This window comes from Budorcas taxicolor, chromosome X, assembly GCF_023091745.1.
Source record: "Budorcas taxicolor isolate Tak-1 chromosome X, Takin1.1, whole genome shotgun sequence".
Lineage (NCBI taxonomy): Eukaryota > Metazoa > Chordata > Mammalia > Artiodactyla > Bovidae > Budorcas > Budorcas taxicolor.
Window position 1 is genome coordinate 120,467,637 of NC_068935.1, and position 26,139 is coordinate 120,493,775.

Here is a 26,139-nt window from a genome sequence, read left to right on the forward strand (position 1 = left end):
AGTGGAGAGTGAAAAAGTTGGCTTAAAGCTCAACATTCAGAAAACGAAGATCATGGCATCTGGTCCCATCACTTCATGGGAAATAGTGGAAACAGTGTCAGACTTTATTTTGGGGGGCTCCAAAATCACTGCAGATGGCGATGGCAGCCATGAAATTAAAAGACGCTTACTCCTTGGAAGAAAAGTTATGACCAACCTAGATAGTATATTCAAAAGCAGAGACATTACTTTGCCGACTAAGGTCCGTCTAGTCAAGGCTATGGTTTTTCCTGTGGTCATGTATGGATGTGAGAGTCGGACTGTGAAGAAGGCTGAGCACTGAAGAATTAATGCATTTGAACTGTGGTGTTGGAGAAGACTCTTGAGGGTCCCTTGGACTGCAAGGAGATCCAACCAGTCCATTCTGAAGGAGATCAACCCTGGGATTTCTTTGGAAGGAATGATGCTAAAGCTGAAGCTCCAGTACTTTGGACACCTCATGCAAAGAGTTGACTCATTGGAAAAGACTCTGATGCTGGAAGAGATTGGGGGCAGGAAGAGAAGGGAACAACCAAGGATGAGATGGCTGGATGGCATCACGGACTCTATGGACGTGAGTCTGAGTGAACTCCGGGAGATGGTGATGGACAGGGAGGCCTGGCATGCTGCGATTCATGGGGTCGCAAAGAGTCGGACACGACTGAGCAACTGAACTGAACTGAACTGAACTTAGGATTGACTGGTCTGATCTCCCTGGAGTCCAAGGGACTCTCAAGAGTCTTCTTAGCATCATAGTTTGAAAGCATCAATTATTCACATTTAACTTTGAAACCATCCCATGGCTTTAGTTGGCTGTACTGCCAATATCAATTTCTCATCCCCACTCCCTAACTTTTCCTTCCAACAACCATGTATTTCTCAGAGGTGGAGCATTTGAGCAAAGCTAAGCCAATAAGTGCACTCCATCTCTCTATACAATGATTGGTTCAGAGGTAGGCATGTGGCACTCTCTAGGCCAATCAGAGTGAATCTTAAAACTGCTGCTGAGAAGGCAGCAACTTCTCTTTCTCCTGCTAGAAATGAAAGAAAAAGGAACCATAGGTGTTGCCTGCAGCCATCTTGAGACTACAACAGGATGCATCTTTGGGTTGAATGACTTTGCAAAAGGCAGAGTGGAGAGACAAAATCCTTGCTGATGTACTTAGGCCACTGGATCAAGGCTCTCCAAAAGCCAACCTAGTCTGTAAACTTTTTGCTTGCATGGGTTATTAATACTGTCATTATTTAAACCATATGGAGTTACATTTTCTGTGCTTATAGGCACAGAATGGAATTTGGGCTTATAGTTTGACCTAATAGCCATAATTCACACATGTATGTAGAACAACTGAAAATCATCCCCCTGGTTTTCTTCTTTGAAATACCTGCCTCAGAGTGAAGGTGAAAATCAGCTATCACTCTAGCTCAGCGGCTCTCAACACAGGCTGCTACATACTGGAATCACCTGGGGAGCTTTATTTTTAATTGAAATATAGTTGATGTATAATATTATGTGAGTTTCAGGTGTACAACCTAGTAATTCAGTTTTTAAAGGCTATGCTCCATTTATAGTTATTATAAAATATTTACTATATTCTCTGTGCTGTACAGTATATTGTTGTTAGCTTATTTATTTTATATATAAAAAGACCCTGATGCTGGGGAAGATTGAAGGCAAAAGGAGAAGGGGGCAGCAGAGGATGAGATGGTTAGACAGCATCACTGACTCCATGGACATGAATCTGAGCAAACTCTAGGAGACAGTGGAAAACAGAGGAGTCTGGTGTGCTGCATTCCATGGGGTCACAAAGAGTTGGACATGACTTACCAACTGAACAATGACAAATCCCCTCTCCCTATCCTGCCCTTCCTTCTCCCCACTGGTAACCACTAATCCTCAAGATCCATGAGTCTATTTCTGTTTTGTTATATTCATTAATTTACTTTATTTGTAAGTTCACATATAACTGGGAGCTTTAAAAGCTGCTAATGCCCAAGCCACCTCCAGAGATTCTGATTTAATCAATCCAGTGCTTGGCTTCCTGGTCATGGAATTTTTTAAAGCTCCACAAAGGTACAGCCACAGTTGAGATCCACTGGACTTCATGCAGTATAGACTCTTCTAAACATCATTCAACATCCTCTTTATGTGCTAGGCTGACCAATTTGTTCTTAGTGATTTTTGCACATGGTTTTCAGGACTTAAATTTGTCTGGAGCACAAATTTTTATTAGTTACGAATGAGACTAAATTTCATGGTTTCCCAAAATAAAACTACTTATTACCTTTTACACTTGCAGAATGTTTCTGATTAGGAAAGACTCGATGTGGGAATTGAAGTTTCATATTAAAGCAAATCAATAGACCATGAGATAGAAAAATGTTCAATGACCACCTCTCTGGACATCTGAGAGAGGTAAGTTCCAGGGCTATTAAAGATAGTGACTGCAAACTAAAATTCTGTTTTTCTTTTGGTCAAATTTATTCCCAAATATCAGAAATAGGGACTATTCCACTGGCTAGAAAATCTGTGACACCTCCTCCTCTCTCTCAGGCCCAAATCCTAGGATATTATAGGTGCCACAAAACCCAAACTGAACAGGGAATTTACATTCATCACCTTGATGCAGCATAAACTTAGGGATTTTCTTGCATCTGAGGATCACACTATGTAGAAAAATAATTCCAACTGGTCACAGGATAAGAACTGAAGATCTCAACAGAACTTTAGACAGACACTGCAAGACCTCAAGGGTTACTCAGGAAGAGAAGGAGCCAGAATTCTCTGGTTAAGTCTGTTTCCTTTTGTTTTGACAAATCCAGTTCCCATCAGAGTGAAGGTTCATATGCCCTCAACTTAGACTGAACATGTGAAAACACTGTAACATCAAGAGCTGCAGAAAACTGTTGGGTTCCCCTGAGACCAGAAACAGGTCTCTCCCTGTTGCTGGTTGCCTCATACTAGGATCTGTTCCTTCCTTGCAAAGTAAGTCAGATTTCTTCAACACTTAGATCAGAAAGGTTCTAGATTTCACTCATCCAGAATGCAATAGATCAGAGAACCACGACAGGTGGGAGAAAAGCAAACTGGAATATCCTTCAGTTCAGCAAAACATAGGAATTGGCTGATGAAGGAAAAAGTTAACACTTAAAAGAATTTCCAAATGCTCATTATGGTAGCAAATAGTTATATTTCTCTTCTTCCCCCACCTTCAAATTTGCTGCTTTTGCAGGATCCCTACTAAATGCCATTTTTAATTCTCTGTAGCAGTTGATAACGGAGAAGGCAATGGCGCCCCACTCCAGTACTCTTGCCTGGAAAATCCCATGGACAGAGGAGCCTGGTAGGCTGCAGTCCATGGGGTCGCTAAGAGTCAGACACGACTGAGCAGCTTCACTTTCACACAATGGAGAAGGAAATGGCAACCCACTCCAGTGTTCTTGCCTGGAGAATCCCAGGGATGGGGGAGCCTGGTGGGCTGCCGTCTATGGGGTCACACAGAGTCAGACACGACTGAAGTGACTTAGCAGCAGCAGCAGCAGTTGATTAAAGTTATACACATTCTTGTGGATGGACTGAGTGCCATCACACCACTATCCAGATAGGCTTCTGCTAATTTCTGAGGTACAAGAAAGATTGACTTTATCTTTCTTTTTTTGAATTAACTTACTTGGAAATAATTTCAAATTCAAAAATTTGTAAAAATAAACATTGTACAAAGAACCCTGTGTGTCCTTTTCAGGATATACCTGAATTTACCCAGATTCACCTATTCTCCACCCTTCCCTCTTTGCAAATTTCATACGTCATGGCCCTGGATCCCTAAATATTTTAGTGTGTACTTCGGAATGATGGAGAGAGTCTCTTACATAACCACAGTACAGTTACAGACTGATTGGATGCCAGACATTGGGTCCATAGTTAGGTGCTGGATTTAAGTAATTTTTGTAATATTCTCTAATTTTTGGTAAATAATTTTGTGCTTTCCTCTGGGATGCAGGTAAGTTACTTGGAAATAATTTGATTCTTTCCAATTTTGCTTTTCAGCTTTGTTAGGCTGGACCAGACCAGAGTAGCCTTTAGGTTAGGCCTAGCTTATAAGCGCAAGTGTTCTCACCATTACTTTCTAAGTACTCTCCCTAAGGCCCACATAGTAAGAGGGTTCTCCAGCCTGGCTGCTGGGAAGATGAACTGTTCCCAAGCCTGTGCAATCTCCAAGAAGTCTGCCATCAGATACTTTTGGAAGAGGATTCCCTTGGCCTCAGGCAGTTTCCTTAGAAACTCATGCACAGATCAGCACTTTGGGGGCTTCCCTGATAGCTCAGTTGGTAAAAAATCCGCCTGCAATGCAGGAGACCCCGGTTTGATTCCTGGGTCGGGAAGATCTGCTAGGCTACCCACTCCAGTATTCTTGGGCTTCCTTTGTGGCTCAGCTGGTAAAGAATCTGACTGCAATGCGGGAGACCTGGGTTGGATCCCTGGGTTGGGAAGATCCCCTGGAGAAGGGAAAGGCTGCCCACTCCAGTATTCTGGCCTGGAGAATTCCATGGACTAGGACACAACTGAGCGACTTTCACTTTCATTTTTCAAGCTGATGATTCAAGGGAGCCCCTCTGCAGACCTCCATTGTTCTATCTCCATGCAGTGCTCTCCTATCTGGTCCTTTGCCCTGGGAATCCTGGCCACAGTGGCCTCTCCAAATTCTCAACTATGTCTCAACTCACAAAGCCTGGGGGCTTTGTTTGCATGTCCGTCTGTGCGCTGAGGCTTAGAAACTTGCTCCAGACAGTAAGCAGGGGCAATTAGAGGGTTCACCCTCTTTGTTTCTCTGCTCTTAGGGATCTCAGTCCTGTGCTGCCTGTTCCAAAGTCCGTGAACCATCATTTCATTTTATCTGGTTCTTGAGTTGTTTGAGGTAGGAGGGTAAATCTGGTCCCTGTTACTTCATCATGGCCAGAACGATGTTTTTGTCTAATCCACTGTCCACATTTCAATTTTGTCACTTGCCCTAATAAGGCCCTTTGTAGTATTTTCACTTTCCCCGTAATATGGTGTTCAGTCTAGGCTCAGGTGTTGTACTTAGCTGTCATATCTTTTAGACTCCTTAACCTGGAACATTTCCACAGCCTTTTTTTGTCTTTTATGACACTGAAAGAATATTGCTCCACTTCCTTTTCCGTGTTTTGTGTCTGGCTGATGTTTCCTCAGGATCAGATTCAGATTCTACATTTTCAGTCAAAATACTGCCTAGATGACATATATACCCTTTCTGGGGTATCACCTCTGCAGCTAGATGATGTCCATCTCTCCTTCACTGGTGATGTCGATTTTGGTCACCTGGCCTAGGTGTTGTCTACTTTTTCCATTGTATAATTACTATTTTTTCCTTCCCCTGCTACTAATGAACAATCTCTGGCAATATACTGAACAATCATGGAAATATCCTGCCCGTCAAAATCTGCTCTAAATTTAGTATCCATTGATGATCCTTGCCTGATCAAGGCTAAATGATCATCTTCCAACTCTAGGACTTCCTCCACATTGACCAGTCAGTACTTAGCATTCTATTAACGTGTGTGTGTGCTTAGTTGCTCAGTCATGTCCAACTCTTTGCAACCCCATGGACTGTAGCCCACCAGGCTCTTCTGTCCACAGGGTTTCTCCAGAAGAGCTTGTAAGCAAGCCCTTCACCATTTACCCATTTATCTGCCTGTTTTTCCATTGGTTTATAATTCAATACCATAATGAATTATTGTGCTCAAACTGTCTAAGATTTAGCCAGCTGAAACCTGACCTGGCTCCCCTGCACTTGTGGCATGTCCCTATCATTTTTCAGATCATTTCTTTACTTCCTGACACATCATGATATTCCACACTCATCTTGATTCAATCATGCTCCTTCCCTGGAGTCAGCCAGAGAAACAGCTTTAAACTGTGAAACGAACCTCTGATATACACAACTGGCTTTCTTCAAGATCTTAATCCAGGAAAAAAGAAAAAATTCTTTCCGAAAACCAAGTCATTTAAATTTGTGTCCTATACTGTTTAATCAGGCAGCACAATAATTGGTGAAGGCACAATACACAAAGCTACCTACAAACCCACCAAAACGGAAAATACTTGGAATATAAAACGAGTTATACCCGTTCACATATGGTTAATTTACTTATCATTCCAGATCACCAAAGTTTCATTACGTTAATATATTTTACATTGCACTTCATAAGCATCAGCTGTGTTAGATAACACAGCTAAATAACCCAATTTCTTCATCTTTTCCAGTACTATGCCATTCACTGTGTGACTTTACACCTCTTTCCATCAAAAGGCCAAATGTACAAGCTCAGTCCTTAAGTTTCAGTTGAGCCATGTGGCTTGCTTTGATCAATGGTAGATATATGACACAGGAGAGGCTTGTAAAAGTGCTTCTGCACCGGGGCCTGTTCTCATGCAATCTTGCACCCCTGCCATTTCCATGAGAAGGATACATCTGGGTTAATCACCCTTTTCCAGCCCTGCTGGGATCAGTCAATGTCCCAGGCATGTGAATTCAGCAAGCATCAGCAAAGCTGCCCAGGAAGCCCAGCCTAGATTAGCTAAACCCTAGAGATCTATGAAAAATAAATATTTATTGTCATATACCACAGAGGTTTGTGATTATTTATTATGAGGCAAATGCTAACTAATTTATTAGCTAATGTAACACTCAACTATCCTTCACTAGGTAGGTGGAATGGATAACATTATCTTCACCACAGATGTGGAAGTGAGACTCATAGAAATCAAACGATCTGATGATAGTCATAGCAAGTAGGTGGGAGAACAGTATCTCAGAACCTCGGTCTTCAGAGTTGGATTCCAGGGCTCTTCCCACTGCATCTCTTAGAAAAGCTGCCTTTGGAAGAATGGAATTTAAGGGCATTCCTGTGGAGTCACATGCTTAGTCAGGGGCCCCCTGACAAGTGGTTGCTGAGCTGCACTCTTCAGCTTGACCACCTAAGACTATAGCTGCTTCACCCTTCCTGCCTGGAAACCACCAGACTTGGAGCAGAGGGCAGAATGGCGTGTGTCATTATAATTGGTCATAGTAGTAGCCAGTTCCCACTCCAGTACTCTTGCCTGGAAAATCCCATGGATGGAGAAGCCTGGTAGGCTGCAGTCCATGGGGTCGCTAAGAGTCAGACACGACGGAGCAGCTTCACTTTCACACAATGGAGAAGGAAATGGCATCCCACTCCAGTGTTCTTGCCTGGAGAATCCCAGGGACGGGGAAGCCTGGTGAGCTGCTGTCTATGGTGTCACACAGAGTTGGACACGACTGAAGGGACTTAGCAGCAGCAGCCAGCTAATTTTCTGTCCCCAAAAGCTATAACCATTTGAGTTCAACCCACAACTTAATACCAACTGAAAAGTATATCCATGTTGTTTTGAGTAAAGAACTCACTTCAGCATGCTTGGGGCTGGTGCATGGGGATGACCCACAGAGATGTTATGGGGAGGGAGGTGGGAGGGGGGTTCATGTTTGGGAACACATGTAAGAATTAAAGATTTTAAAATTTAAAAAAATTAAAAAAATTAAAAAAAAATAATTTACGGATAATAAAAGAAAAAAAAATAAACCCATCAAAAAAAATAAATAAATAAAAAAATAAAACAACCAAACAAAATAAGAATTAGAGAACTGTAATTAAAGCCTAGAGTTGGATAAAGCAGGGTTATTACCTTTTCTTAATATCTTCCCACAGAGGAAAAAGAATTTTAAGTTCTTTTTTGTACTACTGTGAATGAACTAAAATTTTCTCTAGCTTAGAAAGTATCAACAGGCAGTGCGCTGGGCGGTCCGTGGATGTCTCTTGCTACAGTGGTGTTTGTTTGCATGGAACAGACCCAGGGATACTCCTTGCTCCAGGCTCCGACCACCCTCCAACCTCTTTTCCAGTCACAACCTTCAGAATCAGCCCCTCAGCTCCCTTCAGCCACCCAGACCACCAACACCATTTTTGACCTTGACCTCCTAGATTCGTCAGAATGACTCCAGAGGTGACGGGTCACCCTGCATCTGTGGGCCTCATGCACCCACCTCTCTCTAGGCTTCTGTTTCCACCACGACCACGTGGCTCTGGAACATAGTGGCCACCTTGTCCTCAAACTGGCCCAGGAGAAGCGCAAGGGTGCCCAGCATCTCTTGAAAATTATGCAAGACCAGCAAGGCGGCCGCGCCCTCTCCCAGGACCGTGGCCGCGCCCTCTCCCAGGACCGCAGCCGCATCTCAGGATGAGTGGGGCCAAGCCTAGGACATTGTGGAGGCCACCGAGCTTGGGGACAAACACCCGAACCGGGCCGTCATGGACCTGCAGGCCCGGGATTCTACGCACGCAGCCCCCACCTCCGTCACTTCCAAGAAAGCCGCATCCTAGGTGAGCAGGTGAAACTCATCAGGAAGATGGGCGACCACCTGACCGACCTCGTCAGGCTGGCTGGTCCCCAGGCGGGGCTGGGCGGGTCTCTCTTCCAAGGGCTCACCTGCAAGCACCACCAGGAGCCGCCTGAGCCCAGTGGTCTTGGAGGAGCCCCTCTGATGGCAGAGCTTCTGCCTGAAGCCCCTCTCTACAGCCACGAGGCAGCTTTTTAACTACCCTAGAGCCCTCTCCCAAGCCTTGCACCAATGAAAACAAGAAAACTTTTTGCAGGGGGAAAAAAAAACAAGAATCACATTGGTTCAGAATGGATATCAGTTGAGTCACTCAGTTGTGTCCGATTCTTTGCAACTCCGTGGACTGCAGCACACCAGGCTTCCCTGTCCATCACCAGAACGGACATAGATGCCCATTGACAGATGAATGGATAAAGAAAATGTGGTACACATACACAATGAAACTTTACTCAGCCATAAAAAATAATGAAATAATGCCACTTGTAGCAACATGGATGGACTTACAGATCATCATACTAAGGGAAGTAAGTCAGAGAAAGACAAATATATATCACTTATATATGGAATCTTTAAAAATTATACAGAACCAATAAATTGGCTAGATCATATTAATCACTGGGATACTTATTAAATTACAGACAGCTGGATCCTACCACAAACCTCCTTAAAAATAATATCCAGGGAGGGAACCTGGGATTTCTTATTTTTGATAAGAAATCAGGTGATTCTTATGCTCAGCCAAGTTTGCATTTAGCTGATGGAGAGACAGAGAAGGGTTATAAATTGTGATTTTTAAAATGGTTACTTCCAGTTCTGATGCATTAAGAAAACCACTCATCTTCCCTGGATCTCAGTGTTCTCATCTGTAAAACTGTCACTGGACCAGATGCTGTCTGGAAGAGACAAATAAGAGCTAGAAGACTCGAATGAAGTTTGAAAGTATTGGTTCTCAATCCTGGCTACAAACACATTAGAATCCTCTGAGAAGCTTGTGGAAGTGAAGGATGCCCGGGTACCACCCAGAGCAATGCAACAGAATCTCTGGGCGTGATTCCAGATGTTGCTAGTTTTAAAATCCCCCCATGACTTTAAGGAATAGCTACGGGTATAAACCTCTGCTCTAAAGACTGCTGTCATCGAGCAAGATGATTCTGATGAGTCTCCAGACTCCTGTCTCGTCTGTAAACTGGGAAGCATGGGCTTCCCTGGTGGCTCAGTGGTAAAGAATCTGCCTGCAGGAGACGTGGGTTCAATCCCTGGGTTGGGAAGATCCTCTGGAGAAGGAAATGGCAACCCACTCCAGTATTCTTTCCTGGAGAATTCCATGGACAGAGGAACCTAGCAGGCTACAATCCACGGGGTTGCAAAGTCAGACACAACTGAGCAACTCGACGACAACAACAAACTGGGAAGCATATCACCCACCTTATGTGGCACACAGCTCCTATTTATGGAGTGTCTATTGTGATGATGCTAAGGAGTCTTTCTCTACATTAAATAATCTGCTATAACCCAGGATGAAAACTCTCAGCTTAATGAAGGAAATTCAAAACAAACACACTGCCAGTGCTGACATCACTGTCCACAATAAGAAGGACCAGTGGACATTTTTGTGATGGGGAGACATGTGTGCCAGGATTGGGGAAACTCACTAAAGAGAGCACTCCAAGAAAGTGGTTCTTTCTAAAGTGAATTCAGGACAGTTTTCATTGGCACTCAGTGTGAGGCTGGTGGCTTTCCAAAGAAAATTCACCTGGTGATTGGTAGGCTGGGCAGACAGAAGATGGGGTAGCAAGGGGACCTGTTCTCTTGTTGAATGACCCTTTTTCAATGGGTTGGCCTGTCAATTGATCACCACATTCTTTACTCATCCTCGGTTCCTCGAGGGATCACAAAAGCAGAGAAAACGATGAAAGGAAACAGCTGGGAAGTGGCATCTGAGCTTCAAGGTTTAGGAAGGAAAAGGCCTTTCTTGAAGAGCTGGATTGAGTGTTTTAACTCCCCTGGAGGTTTAATTGTGCAGTTTTCGAGGGGGACTGTTCCTCGCCATCCACACACTGAGTCCTGGAGGCTGACTCAGCTTCTACCACCTGCCCATGTAACACTACAGAGTGGTCTTTTCCTGGGTGGTGACTTTTCCTTCACTCCTGAGAAAGTTATAAGGTAGGTGAAATATGTCTTCCTGGCCACTCAAGTCTCTGGTCTTCTTCTCACCTCCCTCAAACAGCCTATGCTTTCTCTCCTCCCTCAAAAAAAAAGAAAAAGAAAAAGAAAAAAACACCCCACCACACAGGTTCTCAGGAATGATCTGAAGTTCACCTACTGTTTTAGAAAGTTCAAAGACCTTCTGAAACCTGTCCATGGTTTTCCTAGTAAAAAACTTTGGGACTTCCCTGGTGGTACAGTGGCTGGGAGTCTGCCTATCAAGGTAGGAGACACAGATTTGATCCCTGGTCCGGGAGGATTCCACAGGCCTGGAGCAACTAAGCCCACGTGCCACAACTACTGAGTCCCAGCTCTAGAGCCCACGGGTTGACACTACTAACTCTTGTGCACCTAGAGACTGTGTTCTGCAATAAGCAGCCACTGCAATGAGAAGCCACTGCCACGAGACAGTAGTCCCGGCTGGCCAAACCTAGAAAACGTCTGCACGCAACAACAAAGACCCAACATAGCCCACAATAAATAAACAAAAATTTACAAATGAAAGCAGCACATATTAAAATAAAAAAAAACTTTGACTCAAAATTTCAGGTATCAAGGAGATACCAGAGGAGAGCTGTTTTTTGAGCCAGGAACTCTAATGTTTCACTGCCAAACGAACAAGTTTGGGTACCAGATCAGAAGTTGGGTTTGGGCATATTAAATTTAAAATTCCTATTAGGCAACCAGGTAGAGATTTTTAATAGGAAACTGATGATATGAGTCTGTAGTTCAGGGGAGAGGTCCAGGCTGGAGATATAAATTGAGAAACCATCTATGTTTTAAAGCCATGCACCTAGATGAAGTCACTGAAGTACTGACTGTAAATAGAGAAAAGTGAGAAAAGGAGTGAGTTCAGGGATGGTCTGACATTATGAAAGCAAAATGAAGCACAGAGAACATACACTGAAAGAGCAAATACTGAGCGAAGATCAAAGAAAAATTATTGAAATAAGCAAAAATTCTCAATTGTGGAATAAAGCTGAAAAATTGGGAAATTGTTAGTGACTGTTATCAGGCAGATGAATTTAAAAGGAAAATCTCTGCTAGTATGTTTCTGAAAATCTATTTTCTAAAGATTTAATGATATTTTTGTTTGCCTCTCTCCTATTAGCCAGAGACTCTGTATATTAATTAGGTCCAATGGAAATTTTAGAGAATTGGCAAGATAATTTGGGGCCAACCATAAAATTAATTGCAGCAAAAAACAAAAAAGTTAAAAGTCACATCGAATCATTTGAGCTGTCCTAGAAATTAAGATTCGAAGTGTTTTGTGGTTTGTAGATTGCCACTTCATTTCTCCAAACCCAACTGTTTTGTGATACCATGGGGTCATGATGCTTGTTTGTTTGTTGTGTAGTCGCTAACTCGCGTCTGACTCTTTGCGACCCCATGGACTGTAGCCCACCAGGCTCCTCTGTCCATGGGATTTCCCAGGGAAGAATACTGAAGTGAATTGCCATGCCCTCCTCCAGGGGATCTTCCCGACCCAGGGATTGAACCCAAGTCTCCTGCTTGGCAATCAAATTCTTTATCGCTGAGCCATCAGGGAAGCCAAGTATACTACTAAACACCCGACATTGCCCAGGACAGTCCCCTGCAACAGTGACAACAAGCAGAGGCTGAGAAACCATGACTCGGGCTATGGTTATTTATCTCAAGGAGTGTATAACAGAGCAATAAAACCAGAAAAACATCCAATTTCAGTAAACTGATAAAAAGATACACAAGTGGAGAAAGGTGGAAGGGGAGAGACAGTTCAAGAAAAAATAAATATGCAGTGCAACACTTACGGGCTCTGAGATGTTCTTAGATCCATGAAACAACTAGTAGATGTGGCAGGATAGAATGATGTAAGAGGCTGTGGGAGTGACCTCCGCTCACATAATCTCACAGAGCTACAACATTCCCTGGGATTTGCTTTATTGAATCTGGGGCCTGATCACAGGGTAACACATGGAGTCTCAACATGAGTGATGGAGGATTAAAGCTGGATGAGACCGACGAACAATGTCTCGTCACCTTCTGCAATCTGTGATGTCTGCAGTTCCAAGGCTCTGCCTGGCCATCTAATTCCCTGCAGCAGGGAAGAGGTGGTAAAAACCTAGACCTAGACCTCAGTGGGTGGAGAACGGACGAGCTGACTACTGTAAATTAGGTAACTTCCTGCAATTAGTTCTCTTCCTCCTCCAGCACGTCTTAATCTGGCCATGGGTTTTCCCAGCATGTGCATCTGTGTCAAGCTGCTCTAGGGGATAGCAGCAGTTGGAGTCTTTATATTCATGCTAGTGGATGTGTTTTGAAGACTCAAGGATGGTGTGCACTGCGAAAAATTTCAAAAACCCTCTTCCAGTCGAAAGACCAGGCAATTAGGGGGCTCAGGAGCAGGGGGTGGCTGAGCCACGAGAAGCCCTGGCAGGCCAACCAGAGCTCACTGGGACACACGCACGGCTAGGCCCAGAGCCTCAGCCGGTGCACGTGTGGCCAGACTGCCTTACCCCATGAGGAGTAAGGCGAGGATCACACTCTCCACTGTCGGCCTGGTGGGCTGTAGCAGCTGACAAAACCTCATGTGACATCACTCATTTCGCTTGGAGGCAAAAGAGTCTCATGTGTCCACATGCCCAGATACACTACACGGCGCACTCTCTGCATCATCGAGAATGATGGCGTAGCCCATGCTGCCAGGGCCCTGCCCATGCCCGCGCGGTACTGCCATCCTGGACAGGAGCACTGCGCATCACCGCAAACACTCCTGACGCTCACTGAGGGCATTCCAGCCACAGTAGCATGGCAGCACTCCTATGTGGCAACCCAGAGGGGTCGGGAATACGGCCCCCAGGACTGTCCTCGGCCCGTGAGAGAGAGGAGTGGATGATATGTATCCCAGCTTCCGTGCCTCTAGGGAGGACCACCCGACGCTTGCTCGGCACTGTCTCCCAAAGGCCCCCAGCAGGCACCGGTTGTCCCCAGCAGCCTTCTGCTCCTGACTGTGCCTTTTACCACCTTCTTCCCCAGTCCTGACTCAGCTGCCCTTTCCCTGCCCAGAGTTTCTCAGGATGAACTCCAAATAAACTCCTTGCACTCGAATCCTCTTGTCAGGGATGGCTCCTGGGCACCGCGCCCAAAGACCCAGTCACCACAACAACGGAGCCTGTAGTCCATCCCAGAGGAGAGGGTCAGATACAACTCTCTCCTGAGAGAGAGGCACCCGGGGACATCAGCTGAGGGGCTGACTGCGATCAAGCTCATGGTTTACAGAGCAGGGCACCTCAGGGTTCCGAACCAAGGGAAAGATATGCCCCCAATGGTATCATGCAATACCTCAAGCTGTGTTTGGTTCTCACGACAGGGATGAAAGCTATTGGCATCTAGTGGGTAAGGCCAGGGATGCTAGCAAGCATCTTGCAGTGCCCGGGAAAGTCCCCCCTAACAAATGTCACTAGCACCAAGACTGAGACCCCCTGGCACAGAACACACAACAGTCAGAGGACCTGGCTCTGGGCAGTTGGCTCGTCCCTAAAAGCAGCAGGGTGGGCGCGGGGTCCTGAAACCAGTCACCTGGTGATACCAAGGGATGACTTATACCCTTGCCCCAAGACAACTGACATGCCAGGAGACAATGATTCCTGTCCAGTCCTGAACAAGGGATATGCTTCAGGAACTCTTAGTCAAGGAGTTATTAGTCCTATTTCAATAGATTGTATCTACCGTAATATGTAATTATCATAACTGCTATTGGTCAGAAAAACATTTATTTTATAGTAGTCTGTAATTCAGGAGTTTCACCAATTGATTTTGGATTCTTCTCAGTTGTGACTCTTCAGAATGAATATCCTATTATCATTATGTCTAAATCTAAGCATCAAGAGGTTTAAAAAAAAGCTTATTCAAAAGGCTGGCAGATTTCAAGGCAACAATATTAATAGAAAACAATGGCCCATAAAGTATCTAGGACTCAGTCATATCCTTCTAAACCGTCCCTAGGACTGTGGCTACGGTCTACAGTTAGAGTAATCATTTAAACTGTGCTGCCAGCACCAGGAAGAATAGTTCTCAACCCTATCAGACACAAACCACCTTTTAAAACAGCTTAATCCTGAACTGCAATTGCCAGACAATATAACTTACCTACCACACACTAAAAGCCCTTTCTGAAATAGCTAGGGAAATAAAAGGGAAGCACTTACGTAAAAGAATGTCATGTTACCGTGCATATCTCTATGAAAAGCATCAGGCAGGAGATCATGGGAAGAGTCATTGAAGAATTCTGATGCTTGCGCCAAATACAGCAAGTGTCCCTGGAGTCAAGAGGTACAAACTGGGTGTGTTAAACTGAAGATGGACCTCAGGAGCAGTCCTGCCTTTGGGAACAAATGACGCCCAAAACAGTGGGTAATTCTTGGTGATGTTATCGCCAAGGAAAGAAACAGCCACCTTTCATGACCTTCCCAACAACTGATTACCATGAAAATTGGTGTGTATTAAAGCCGTACAAAAAAAAATGATGACCGCTTGTACGTTGGGATGCTTGCTTTCAAGGTTTTATGAAGAGGGTCTGTCGCCGCCCAGCAGCTGGCACAAGGGCAGTTTCAGTCTCGGAAGTGCGAACTGCAAGCCAGACGTCCAGGAAGTAATTGAATGATGAGACAGGAAACTGCGACCTGCGCATGCGCACCTAGGGGGCGCTGTGCTGCGGGGGGTTGGGAGTTTGGAGAACCGCTTCCATCTACTTCCGGCCCATCTGCAGGAGCGCGAGGCTAGACCAGCGCTGGATTTCCCCAAATGGCAGGTATTTTTGCACTCTGCTTCTTGGGGGGCAGGGGGCAGGTTTCTTGGTGTTCATTTGGAGGTACGCTGCTCACTCCACAGTCGAGTGGCTGCGTTTGCAAGACTGCACATCGATACTTCGGATAAGAGTTTTTGCCCGGTTCATCGCCCACTTCCATGTTCTCTTCTTACAGGGTCCCCGTCTTGTACGATAATGCAACAAGCTGTAGAGCAAGGTTTGGATCTTGCGGAGTATGTCATTGCAACTGCCCAGCAGAGACCGCCGAAAAGGAAATACTCGTCGAGCGGAGAGACATCTCTCCAGGAAAAACTGTATGACATTTATGTTGAAGAATGTGGAGAAGAGCCTGAGGTTACAGAGGAATTAAGAAGCAATGTGAACCTGTTAGAGAAGCTTCTTAGGAGAGAGTCGTTGCCGTGTTTGGTGATCAACCTGTACCCAGGAAAGCAGGGCTATTCCCTGATGCTCGAGGGGGAAAATGGATCATTTTCAGAGAGCATTCGGCTGCCTTATGAAGAACGAGAATTTCTCGAATATTTGGATGCAGAAGAATTACCTCCTGTTTTGTTGAATTTCCTGGAAAATTCTGCGGTTAACGTTTTTCATCAGGGGTGTGTCATAGCAGAGATACGGGACTACAGGCAGTCCAGTGCTGGGGAACCTCCGCGTTACCAAAGCAGGCATGTTCTCTTACGTCCCACCATGCAGACGTTAGTCTGCGATGTAGAGGCCATAGCCAGCGATCACCAGAACTGGACCCAGGAGGACAAACTTTTGCTTGAGAGCCAACTGATCTTAGCTACAGCGGAACCACTGTGTCTAGACCCTTCTGTATCAGTAGCCTGCACTGAAAACAGACTGCTCTATAACAAACAAAAGCTGAACACTCTTGCCATGAAAAGGAGCCTCAGGAGGTTTTCGGCGCCCACTCTGAATCAGCAACAGGAGCTGTCCCATTGTCCACCTCCTCCTGAGCCAAGAATCCTGACTTCTTGCAAAAAAATAAGAGAAAGTAAAACAAGTGAGCATCATGGCCTTAAGATTTTTAAAGTGGGCAAGTGTGTAGATACATGGAAACAGAGACCCTGTAACTTGGCCGTCCCTGCTCAAGTGGATGTGCAGAAGTATGCTAAAGGGAAGAAGTCTGTCAGATACGAGGAGTCACAACCAACCCAGGAGGTACTAGGTGATTCTGCAGTTGGATGTGAGGCTGCCTACCAATCCCAGGCAACGAGGTTGACCGTCAGGCAGCCAACTGATAATTCACTTGCCACTGGAAATGGGTCTGAGAAAGAAGCCACAAGGGAGAGAGAGCCGTGTCTGCCCCAGGCCTCCACAGATGACCAGTTCAAGAGTCTGCCCAGGCCACAGACTGATGCTGGGAGAGTGGTCAGTCGATCCGAGCAGCTGGTCCAGAAGAGCGCCCAGTGTCCAGTGCAGACGTCACCCAGCTCCAGTGGCTCAGCCCATCTCAGGCAGCCTTCTCCAGGGACACAGTCAGCACAGCCTAAGGCTGCGTCCATTCAGTCCTCAGTTCCAGACTGGGGAGCCAGACCTCCGTCCCCACTCAAGAGACGTCCCAGGAGCCCAGAGAAGAGCTCCTGCAGTGACAGCTTTACTTCACAGCAGGCGAGCAGCTCTCAGGCCCATCCATCTGCTGACCCTGCTGCTCAGCCACCCAGTCTTTCCCAGAGGTCGTCTGTGCAGCTGAACAGAGGTAGCTCGCTTCCTGCGGCCACCCTGTCCACCCCAGGTGCGTTACAGAGAACCCCAGAGGTCCGGGTCACGACCGTCTCCCCTGGTGTGAAGGTCATCAGAGTAGCGGGCCCCTTTTGCAGTAGCCAGGCTTCAGGGAGAGGGTGTGCCCCTAGGGCCCCCACTCCTGTGGGGATCCAGCCAGGCCAGCAGCCTGCACCTCAGCGATTGAACCTGCAGCCCGCAGCACCACCGGGGCTTCCTGGACCTGCTTCTCTTCCTTCTACTCCCAGAGCGGTGCAGGTGCTTTTGAAGAACACTTCTGGTCTGAGACCCTATACTGTGGTGCAGCTCCCCCAGGGGTTGGTGGTCTGGAGCAACCAGCGTGGGGTCCTGCAGCCACGCCTCTTCCAGGTACTTCCCCAGCAGCTCTCGCTACAGCCCTCCCTTGTGAGTCATCGGCAGCCAGCAGAACAGCCTTCAGGTACACAGGGTCCAGGCGCACAGGCTCCAGGGGCACAGGCCTCAGGGCCACAGACCCCACAGGTACAGACCTCAGGGCCACAGCCTCCAGGGGCACAACCCCCACGGGCACAGGCCTCAGGGCCACAGATCCCAGGGGCACAACCCCCACGGGCACAGGCCTCAGGGCCACAGATCCCAGGGGCACAACCCCCACGGGCACAGGCCTCAGGGCCACAGATCTCAGGGGCACAGACCCCACGGGCACAGGCCTCAGTGCCACAGATCCCAGGGGCACAGACCCCACGGGTACAGGCCTCAGGGCCACAGATCCCAGGGGCACAGACCCCACGGGTACAGGCCTCAGGGCCACAGATCCCAGGGGCACAGACCCCACAGGCACAGGCCTCAGGGCCACAGCCTCCAAGGGCAAAACGCCCACGGGCAAAGGCCTCAGGGCCACAGCCTCCAAGGGCACAATGCCCACAGGCACAGGCCTCAGGGCCACAGATCCCAGGGGCACAACCCCCACGGGCACAGGCCTCAGTGCCACAGATCCCAGGGGCACAGACCCCACGGGTACAGGCCTCAGTGCCACAGCCTCCAAGGGCACAACCCCCACGGGCACAGGCCTCAGGGCCACAGCCTCCAAGGGCACAACCCCTACGGGCACAGGCCTCAGGGCCACAGATCCCAGGGGCACAACCCCCACGGGCACAGGCCTCAGGGCCACAGCCTCCAAGGGCACAACCCCCACGGGCACAGGCCTCAGTGCCACAGCCTCCAAGGGCACAACCCCCACGGGCACAGGCCTCAGGGCCACAGACCTCACAGGCACAGGCCTCAGTGCCACAGCCTCCAAGGGCACAACCCCCACAGGCACAGGCCTCAGGGCCACAGACCTCACAGGCACAGGCCTCAGTGCCACAGCCTCCAAGGGCACAACCCCCACAGGCACAGGCCTCAGGGCCACAGACCCCACAGGCACAGGCCTCAGGGCCACAGCCTCCAAGGGCACAACCCCTACGGGCACAGGCCTCAGGGCCACAGATCCCAGGGGTACAACCCCCACGGGCACAGGCCTCAGGGCCACAGCCTCCAAGGGCACAACCCCCACGGGCACAGGCCTCAGGGCCACAGACCTCACAGGCACAGGCCTCAGTGCCACAGCCTCCAAGGGCACAACCCCCACAGGCACAGGCCTCAGGGCCACAGACCTCACAGGCACAGGCCTCAGTGCCACAGCCTCCAAGGGCACAGGCCTCAGTGGCACAGATCCCAGGGGCACAGCCCCCACGGGCACAGGCCTCAGGGCCACAGACCCCACAGGTACAGACCTCAGGGCCACAGGCTCCAGGGCCACAGACCCCACAGGCACAGGTCTCAAGGCCACAGGGTCTGGGTTTACAGCCTCTAGGGGCACAGGGCGCTGCCCGGCCCAATGTCACTGTCCACAGCCAGCCAACAATGGTCATTCACCTCCGACGGCAGCGGGACCCCCTGCAGCCCCGGATGCCTGGGTTGTCTCCACCAGGCTCTGACCAGAGCAACCCTGCACGGAGGATCTTGCATCACAGGATCCAGACCTTGGCGGCCCCGCGCCGGCCGATTTACTGGACGGTGGTGCAGTGCCCAGTGGCTGCAGACCCCACAGCCCCCACCGTGCTGCCCCCTCAGGACCCCAGTCCAGGAAGCCAGACAGCAGGGACCCCGGAGGGAGGCCCCCCAGCCACCCCAAAGCCCTGAGACCTGCCTGGTTTTCTCTCTTAAAAAAAAAAATCCAAGAGCAGCCACCAAATGAATCCCGAATGCCAACCTCATTTGGTTTTTTTTTAACGTGTCACTATTTTACGTTCTTGGATGTGCAGACCTTCCGCAGAGGCACAATTTTTACATACAAGCCCCGAAGGTCTTTAATAAACTGGGATTATTTCACGTAAGCCATGGCTTTGGTGGTGGTTGTGGACAGTTATTTTTTTGTGATATTCTCAAGTGTATCCAGACCCAAATTAGGGTCAGTTTAAACTCCTGAAGCCTTGTTATTTCTCTCAGGCAATAAAACTGTAATACCAAGACAGTAAAAATTAGTATTAACAAGATGACTTTTAAATTTTTAGATGCGTTACTAACACATAAACTGTAGCGCCTTCACTATTTTACATGTCCAGCTCACTGGTGTTCGGTGGGCTCACCTTGTCGTACAACACATCTCTAGGATTCTTTTCTGCTTGCACAAGTGAAACTCTCTCCCCGTGGAGTGCCAACTCCTCGGGTTCCCTCTCCCCCAGCCGCTGCCCCTGCCCTCTACTTTCTGGGTCTCTGAGTCTGGCTGTGGTAGAGTCTTCCTAGAAGTGGGGTCCTGCAGTTGTCATCTCTGGTGAGGGGCTAATTTCACTGAGTATCCTGACTTCAAGGTCCATCCCTGTTAGCATGCCACAGGAAGGTCATGGCTTTTTACAAAGGGTTTCACTGTATGTAATCTACAGTGAAGTGGCCTATGAAATATTAGAAACATCCTTCAGAAGAGAATGCACTTCCATATTTGTTTAAGTTTTTGCACAGTGTATGAAATGCAATTTTTACACATTTTGGGGGAGAAATAGCTAAACGTACCAAAAATTGATCCTATCACTTTAGAGACCCTGGGACCCCTGCAGGTGTGCAGCAGGAGGTGGGGCACTTGCTTGCATGGTTGTCCCCAGCCCAGGTCGTGTCCTCCAGGCTGCAGCTTTGAAAAGGCACTTCTGGGATGTGGTTGTGTCTCTATAAAATCATTTACATTTTTGAGATCCCTGGGTGGTTTGCAGAAGGTAAATAGCTAAACGTTTGGAAATGAGTCGATTTGTTTGCTTTTCAGGTGTTTTCAACCTTGTTACATTCGAGGTGACATCCCCCTGCCCTGTTCCTTTCTCTGTCTCTTGCTGTGATCACCCATTGGTCAGCCACGCCTGCTTCCTCTTCTCTATTTTTTTCCTTCTTTCTTATTTCAATGGGGCTCAAAAGATCCCTGAACTTTTCTGTTTACTTCATCCCTTTCTTCCCCCCTTTTTTATTGTGGTAAGTTTACGTAAGAATCGCCTATTTTAAAGTGTGCAATTCAGTGCCATTTACTCCATTCACAGTGTTGTGCACCCACAGCCTCTATTGCCAAAACGTTTTCATCCCCCAAGGGAAATCTCTGCACCCATTCAGCACTCTCTTCCCAGCTTCCTCTCCCCCAGCCCAGGAAACCACCGATTTACATTCTGTCTCTGTGGACTTCCCCATTCTCCATTTTTCCTAAAAACGGAATCAGAGACTCTGTGACTTTTACTGTCTGGCCCCTTTCACTTGACATGATGTTTTCGAGGTTCATCCAAGTTGGCACAGATCTCAGTACTTCCTTCCTTTTTAGAGTTGAATTCCCTTTCCTTGTTTGTGAACACCAGCGTTTGTTTATCCACTGTGTGTTGACGTACATTTGGGTTGTTCCCACTTTTGCCATTGTGAATAGTGTGGCTCTGAACGTTTGTGTACAAGTATCTGAATGCCTCTTATATTTTGTTCTTATAACTTTGAAGGTGAACTTGCTTATAAAATTATTTTTTCTAAGTATACATATATGCCCTAACCAAGTAAAGGGAAGTTTGGTCTGGCAGTTCCAAAAGAGATGAGCAAAGAGACAGATAACAGGCGGGTCTTACTCGATCAACCCAGCTGTACTAATGTGCTAGAGATCCTGTTAAGGAAAGATTTGGTCAGCTGGAGGCCAACGGCGCAGAGAGGCCAGGGAGTGACCCTGAGTGCATTAGAGCTTCATGCAGCCCACCCTGGACATCTTCGGGAATGGTGCCTGCACTTTTAAGGAGTGAAGCAGTGCAATGGCCAATTGCAAGGAAGAGTTTGTGCTCAGCCTTGTGAGCCAACCAGACACCAGAACTCAGAATTTGTGTACCTTCTCTGCTTTGTCCTCACTGACCTTTTCAAGTGCTACATGGCGACACCAGCTGAAGTCCTGCTCCCTTCCCAGACAAGCAAATAAATGCAGTTTTGTTTCAGATTACTGTTTGGCGGTCTTTGTTTATTTCCTTCTAATGGTCCTCACCAAGGTTGGTAATTCAAAGCAACTGCCACACTGATGAAGACCATACTCCTGGAAATAAAATCCCAGAGGATGTCTTCATTCAAACAGCTGTGTAGAAAGGACTTCCCATGTACCTTGTACTGTGTGAGGCCCCAGGTGGGATGGGGAGAATGCAGATACCAAAGAAAAATAACTCTTTAGAATGTAGGTCTCATCCAAAAGTCATGTAATTTTATCCATCAGCAATTCAAGCTAGATTCCCTGTAAGATAAAGTCTCAATAGAGTAATGAATGTTACATATCTAAAGATGAGTACATGACAGAGAAAATGGGAAACAGCAGAAGATTCAAGGTTTTAGTGACTCACCCCCTGCCACAAGTTGGATGTTAGGACACAAACCAAAGAAATGATGGAACTAGGACTCCAGAGAGAAAATGTTGCCCAGCTCATGAAGTCTGGGTACGTGTATCTGCACAGAGAATTTGTACTTATTTATAAGTGATAAATTTAAAAATCTATCATTCAATTCTAGATTGCTGTTTTGAGAAATCTTTTGTTTATTACTATTTCTTTAAAGTAACAGAAGCATATTAGGTTTCTTGCTAGACAGACTATCTGCAATGCCCTGTTCTTACTTTTGCCACCTCAGCAGATACCAATATCGGCCTGTTGGCTTTTGTTGTGTTTTGCCTCCTGAAAGAGCACCACGACCCCCTGTTCCTTAGAGAAAGCTGGCTTACTGGCAAAGAAGAGGACAACATTGACAGTCTTAGTAGTGTTTTAGATAGTTAAATGTCTTTTCCCATAAAATCAAATAAAATAATCCTTCAACTCCAGTACTTCAGTATTTGATCTGCAGGGGAAATGTAAAACTTAGCTGCTTTAATTGCATTTTGAGAAACATCTACGCTCTAAAATACAAAATTTTCCCCTCTGTTCTCACTCTCTGCTAGGTGCTATTTTGTTTTTACATGTTTGAGTTCACTCAGTCTTTGCAAGCAAGGTAGGTAGATGAGGAAACAAGGCGTTGAGTGCTTAAATAATTTTCTCTTGGGCAGCCAGCTATGAAGTATCAGAGCCCAGATTTGGACCCAAGCCTCCTGGGGTCAGAGACCACATCCTTTAACACACTACCCTCTCCACTGCCTCACTGAGGGCAAGACATAGACTCAAAACATGTGGATGGAGTGACAGATTACCATCTGTCACTTAGCTATATGTTGGTATTTCTGACCATTTGAAGGAGATTCTATACTCAGCTAAACATTGATATATTCTCTTTATATGCTATGCTCATATATTCAGAGACATAATTGAGATCTAGACCAAGCAGGTTTTCTAATATTGTGCCCTGTATTAGATTCTTTCGCTCACTCACAGGCAGGGCTGGAGATCTACAGACCCTCCCCGTGGGTCTGGCTCTCTCACAGAGGGAAATGAGTGGGCAGTGCAAGTCCAAGTTTACTTTGATGAAGAGCTTAATCCCTGGATAAGAGGCCTCTGGCATTTGGTAAAGGTTATAAATCGTTTCTCAGAATAACATTTTTATGTGCATAAAGTATATGACATTACAAAGGAAGCCCATCGTACTAAAATACAACCCTGAAAGTATATATATAAATAATATGTATATAATAATATATGTGTATGTATATAAATAATACATAATAAATATGCTTCTTTGTTAATGTATTAAATAATAAGATTTAGCAGTAGAACTAATAATTATCATAATTTCAAACAAGTGCTGAGCATGAATGATATTTTGAGGTATCTGCAGTAAGTGAAAACACCTGTGATTTCTAATTTGCTTCAAAGACACAGACATTGTTAATACTACCGTGGTCTGTTATCTGTCTTCAGTTGTGGGAAGTAATACATTTCACTTAGAGATCAGAGAAAATAAACATAAAGCACTAAGCATTTTCTTTTCTCATTAAATTCATGGATCTCCTAGAAATGTCCATGGGCCCCAGGTTAAGAATACTTGCCCTAATGGAAGCTCCTCCCCTGGCAGAAGAAGTAGGTAATGAGCATCATCTCCGGTGGTGTGTGCTATATGAACAGGACTGGGCTGTGCTTAGTCGCTCAGTCGTGTCTGACTCTCTGTGACCCCATGGACTGTAGTCCACCAGGTTCCACTGTCCATGGAATTCTCTAGGCCAGAATACAGGAGTGGGTTGCCATGCCCTCCTCCAGGGGATCTTCCCAACCCAGAGATCAAACCCAGGTCTCCCACATTGCAGGCGGATTCTTTACCATCTTGGCCACCAGGGAAATCCAAGAATTCTGGTGTGGGTAACCTATCCCTTTTCCAGAGGATCTTCCTGACCCAGGATTCGAACCGGGGTCTCCTGCATTGCTGGTGGATTCTTTACCAGCTGAGCTACCAGGGAAGGCCCATCAACAGGGCTAACAGGGACCATTCGCTCACACTGTACATAGTGACTAGATAACTGAATGGTTATCACAGCAGCTTGGAAATGCATGTATTATTCATTTAATCCTCAAAAAAGACCGTATTGGTAGTTAGTGTTGTTAACTTCATCCATTTCAAGTGAGGAAACTGAGGTGAATATAATTTGCAATGTAATTTGTCGAAGGTCACACATCTAAGGACAGGTCAGCATTTGAATCAGGTAGTCCAGCTCCAGAACCGACAGTCTTAACCACTAAACTGAACCTGCTTAGTAAGTTTAGAGCACTAATCTAAGAACACCTGGGGCTAAGTATAACTGCCATCTATAAAGTTATTTCCTTGGAAAAATACTTATAAAGAAATCACTGGATGACAACTCTTCCATAGACTAGGGCTTCCTCCATATAGAGGTCAGGAATTACTGAACACCCTCTAGTTGCCAGTTACCCACTATGTTGAATAAGCATTATCCCAAAGTAACCTTATTCTGGGTTGCCTGGACCACAAATTGGCTGGGGCTGGAGCAGAATGGAGAGCACTCCCACGGAATTCAGCTTCCCAACTGGAGGGCATGTCACTTCTAAAGATCTCTGTCGAGTACTCTGAGGGGTCTGAGACTCTCCCCTGCAACCTAACAAGTTGGCCTTAATTTCATGAATGCTGGCAGAAGACAAGACTGTTGGGTCAGAGACAAAGGAGTTTATTACTCATAGCACAACAGGCAGTGTGAGTTTCATGTGTGTCTTCGTTTCCTCGCCCTCCAAAGTCCTGTGGGGACAACCCCAAGGTGGGTTGATAAGGTTGTTTTCTATGCTCATTCTATAAAAGGAAAGGAACAGGGTGCGGTCCCTTTACCAGACCACGGGGATACTATGCACCCAGGAGAGCCAGTGGCACTGGCTCACTTCTCGAATGAATCATGGAAGGAGGGGGACCTGTGCCTTCTCTTCTCTTGCTACCTTGCTCTTTCAAGTTTTCCTGTCCCCCAGTAAAGCTGACAGCTCCACTCATTCCAAGCCCTGATGCATGACACGTGATACCCAAACGGTCTCAGAACAACAGATAAAGAAAAATAACAGACAACTAATACTTCCCAGCAGCCAGAAGGAGGAACATAAAACAGGACAGGCATCCAGCAAAACAAAATTGCTAGAGGCGGACAGATAGCAACTTAAAAAAAAAATCATAAACATTCTGGAAATGGATGCTATGGCTTTAAACTTCAAAATAGATTAGCTGAATTAAGGGAGAGGACAGCTACTGTGGTGGCCAGACGAGTTAGTAACCTGGGTGAAAGGGAAGAAATACTCAAGGGATAATGTCTCAAAATTTTTAAAAAGAAGAAACTTAGAGGGAAAAAAAAGTTAAGAGACTTGGAGGATAGATCTAGGAGATACAGCAAGCAAAAATAGGAGATCAGGAAGGAGGGAAAGGAACTGATGGAGGTGAAGCATGATTAAGCAAGTAAAAAATGCAATTTTCCTTAAACAAAACAAAGACCCACGTTTACAAACTGAAAAAAAACGCACTGAGTTCCCAGGTTCCCTTAGAAGCACAGTAGACAATCTACCCATTATAGTAGATTAATTACTGTTCAGCAAGTATTGATTCCCTCCCCTTTAACATGGAGCAAATCCAACTTTCCCAACTCTTCAGCTTGAGTTTTATCACGTGACTCACTTTGGCAGATGGACTCTTATGGATATGGTACAAGAAAAAACTTGACATACACCTGCACAGTGGGCTCACCACCCCATGCTTCTGCTTTCTGCCCTGAGAAGTGCATGCTTTGGGAGGCTCCTGATCTGAGGAGGTTGACAAACACATCAAGCAGGCCTGGACCTGACCTGGGTCTCAGAGGCAAGCCCAGGCTAGATTTGTGCATGTGTGAGTGACAAAAGGCTCATTGATTAATACCAATGAGATTTTTGTGGTAGTTTGTTACACAGCATTACTGTGGCAAAAGCTGATATACACACTTAGAACCTGGTAAAATTATAAATCTCAATAATGAAAAATAAATCATAATTTTCTAGTCAGAAAGAACAAGTT

At 46.4% G+C, this 26,139-nt stretch overlaps 1 protein-coding gene and 1 pseudogene across 1 annotated transcript; both read left to right on the plus strand.

The window, feature by feature from the left end:
• The first annotated feature begins 8,066 nt into the window (after window positions 1-8,066).
• LOC128069656 (ferritin light chain-like) lies at window positions 8,067-8,651 on the plus strand (annotated as a pseudogene).
• Window positions 8,652-15,639: 6,988 nt separating this feature from the next.
• LOC128070369 (transcription factor SPT20 homolog) lies at window positions 15,640-19,350 on the plus strand. Its single transcript, XM_052663688.1, has 2 exons — window positions 15,640-17,596; window positions 18,842-19,350. Exons 1-2 carry the CDS (start codon window positions 15,640-15,642, stop codon window positions 19,348-19,350), a joined length of 2,466 nt encoding a protein of 821 aa, XP_052519648.1.
• The last annotated feature ends 6,789 nt before the right edge of the window (window positions 19,351-26,139 follow it).

What these genes read in the sequence shown, in the direction of transcription:
- LOC128070369 (XM_052663688.1), top strand. Translation starts at nt 15,640, where the DNA reads ATGCAACAAGCTGTAGAGCAAGGTTTGGATCTTGCGGAGTATGTCATT. An exon ending in GCTACAGCCCTCCCTTGTGA is followed by an intron (nt 17,597 to 18,841) that starts GTCATCGGCAGC and finishes CACAGGCCTCAG; the next exon opens with TGCCACAGCCTCCAAGGGCA.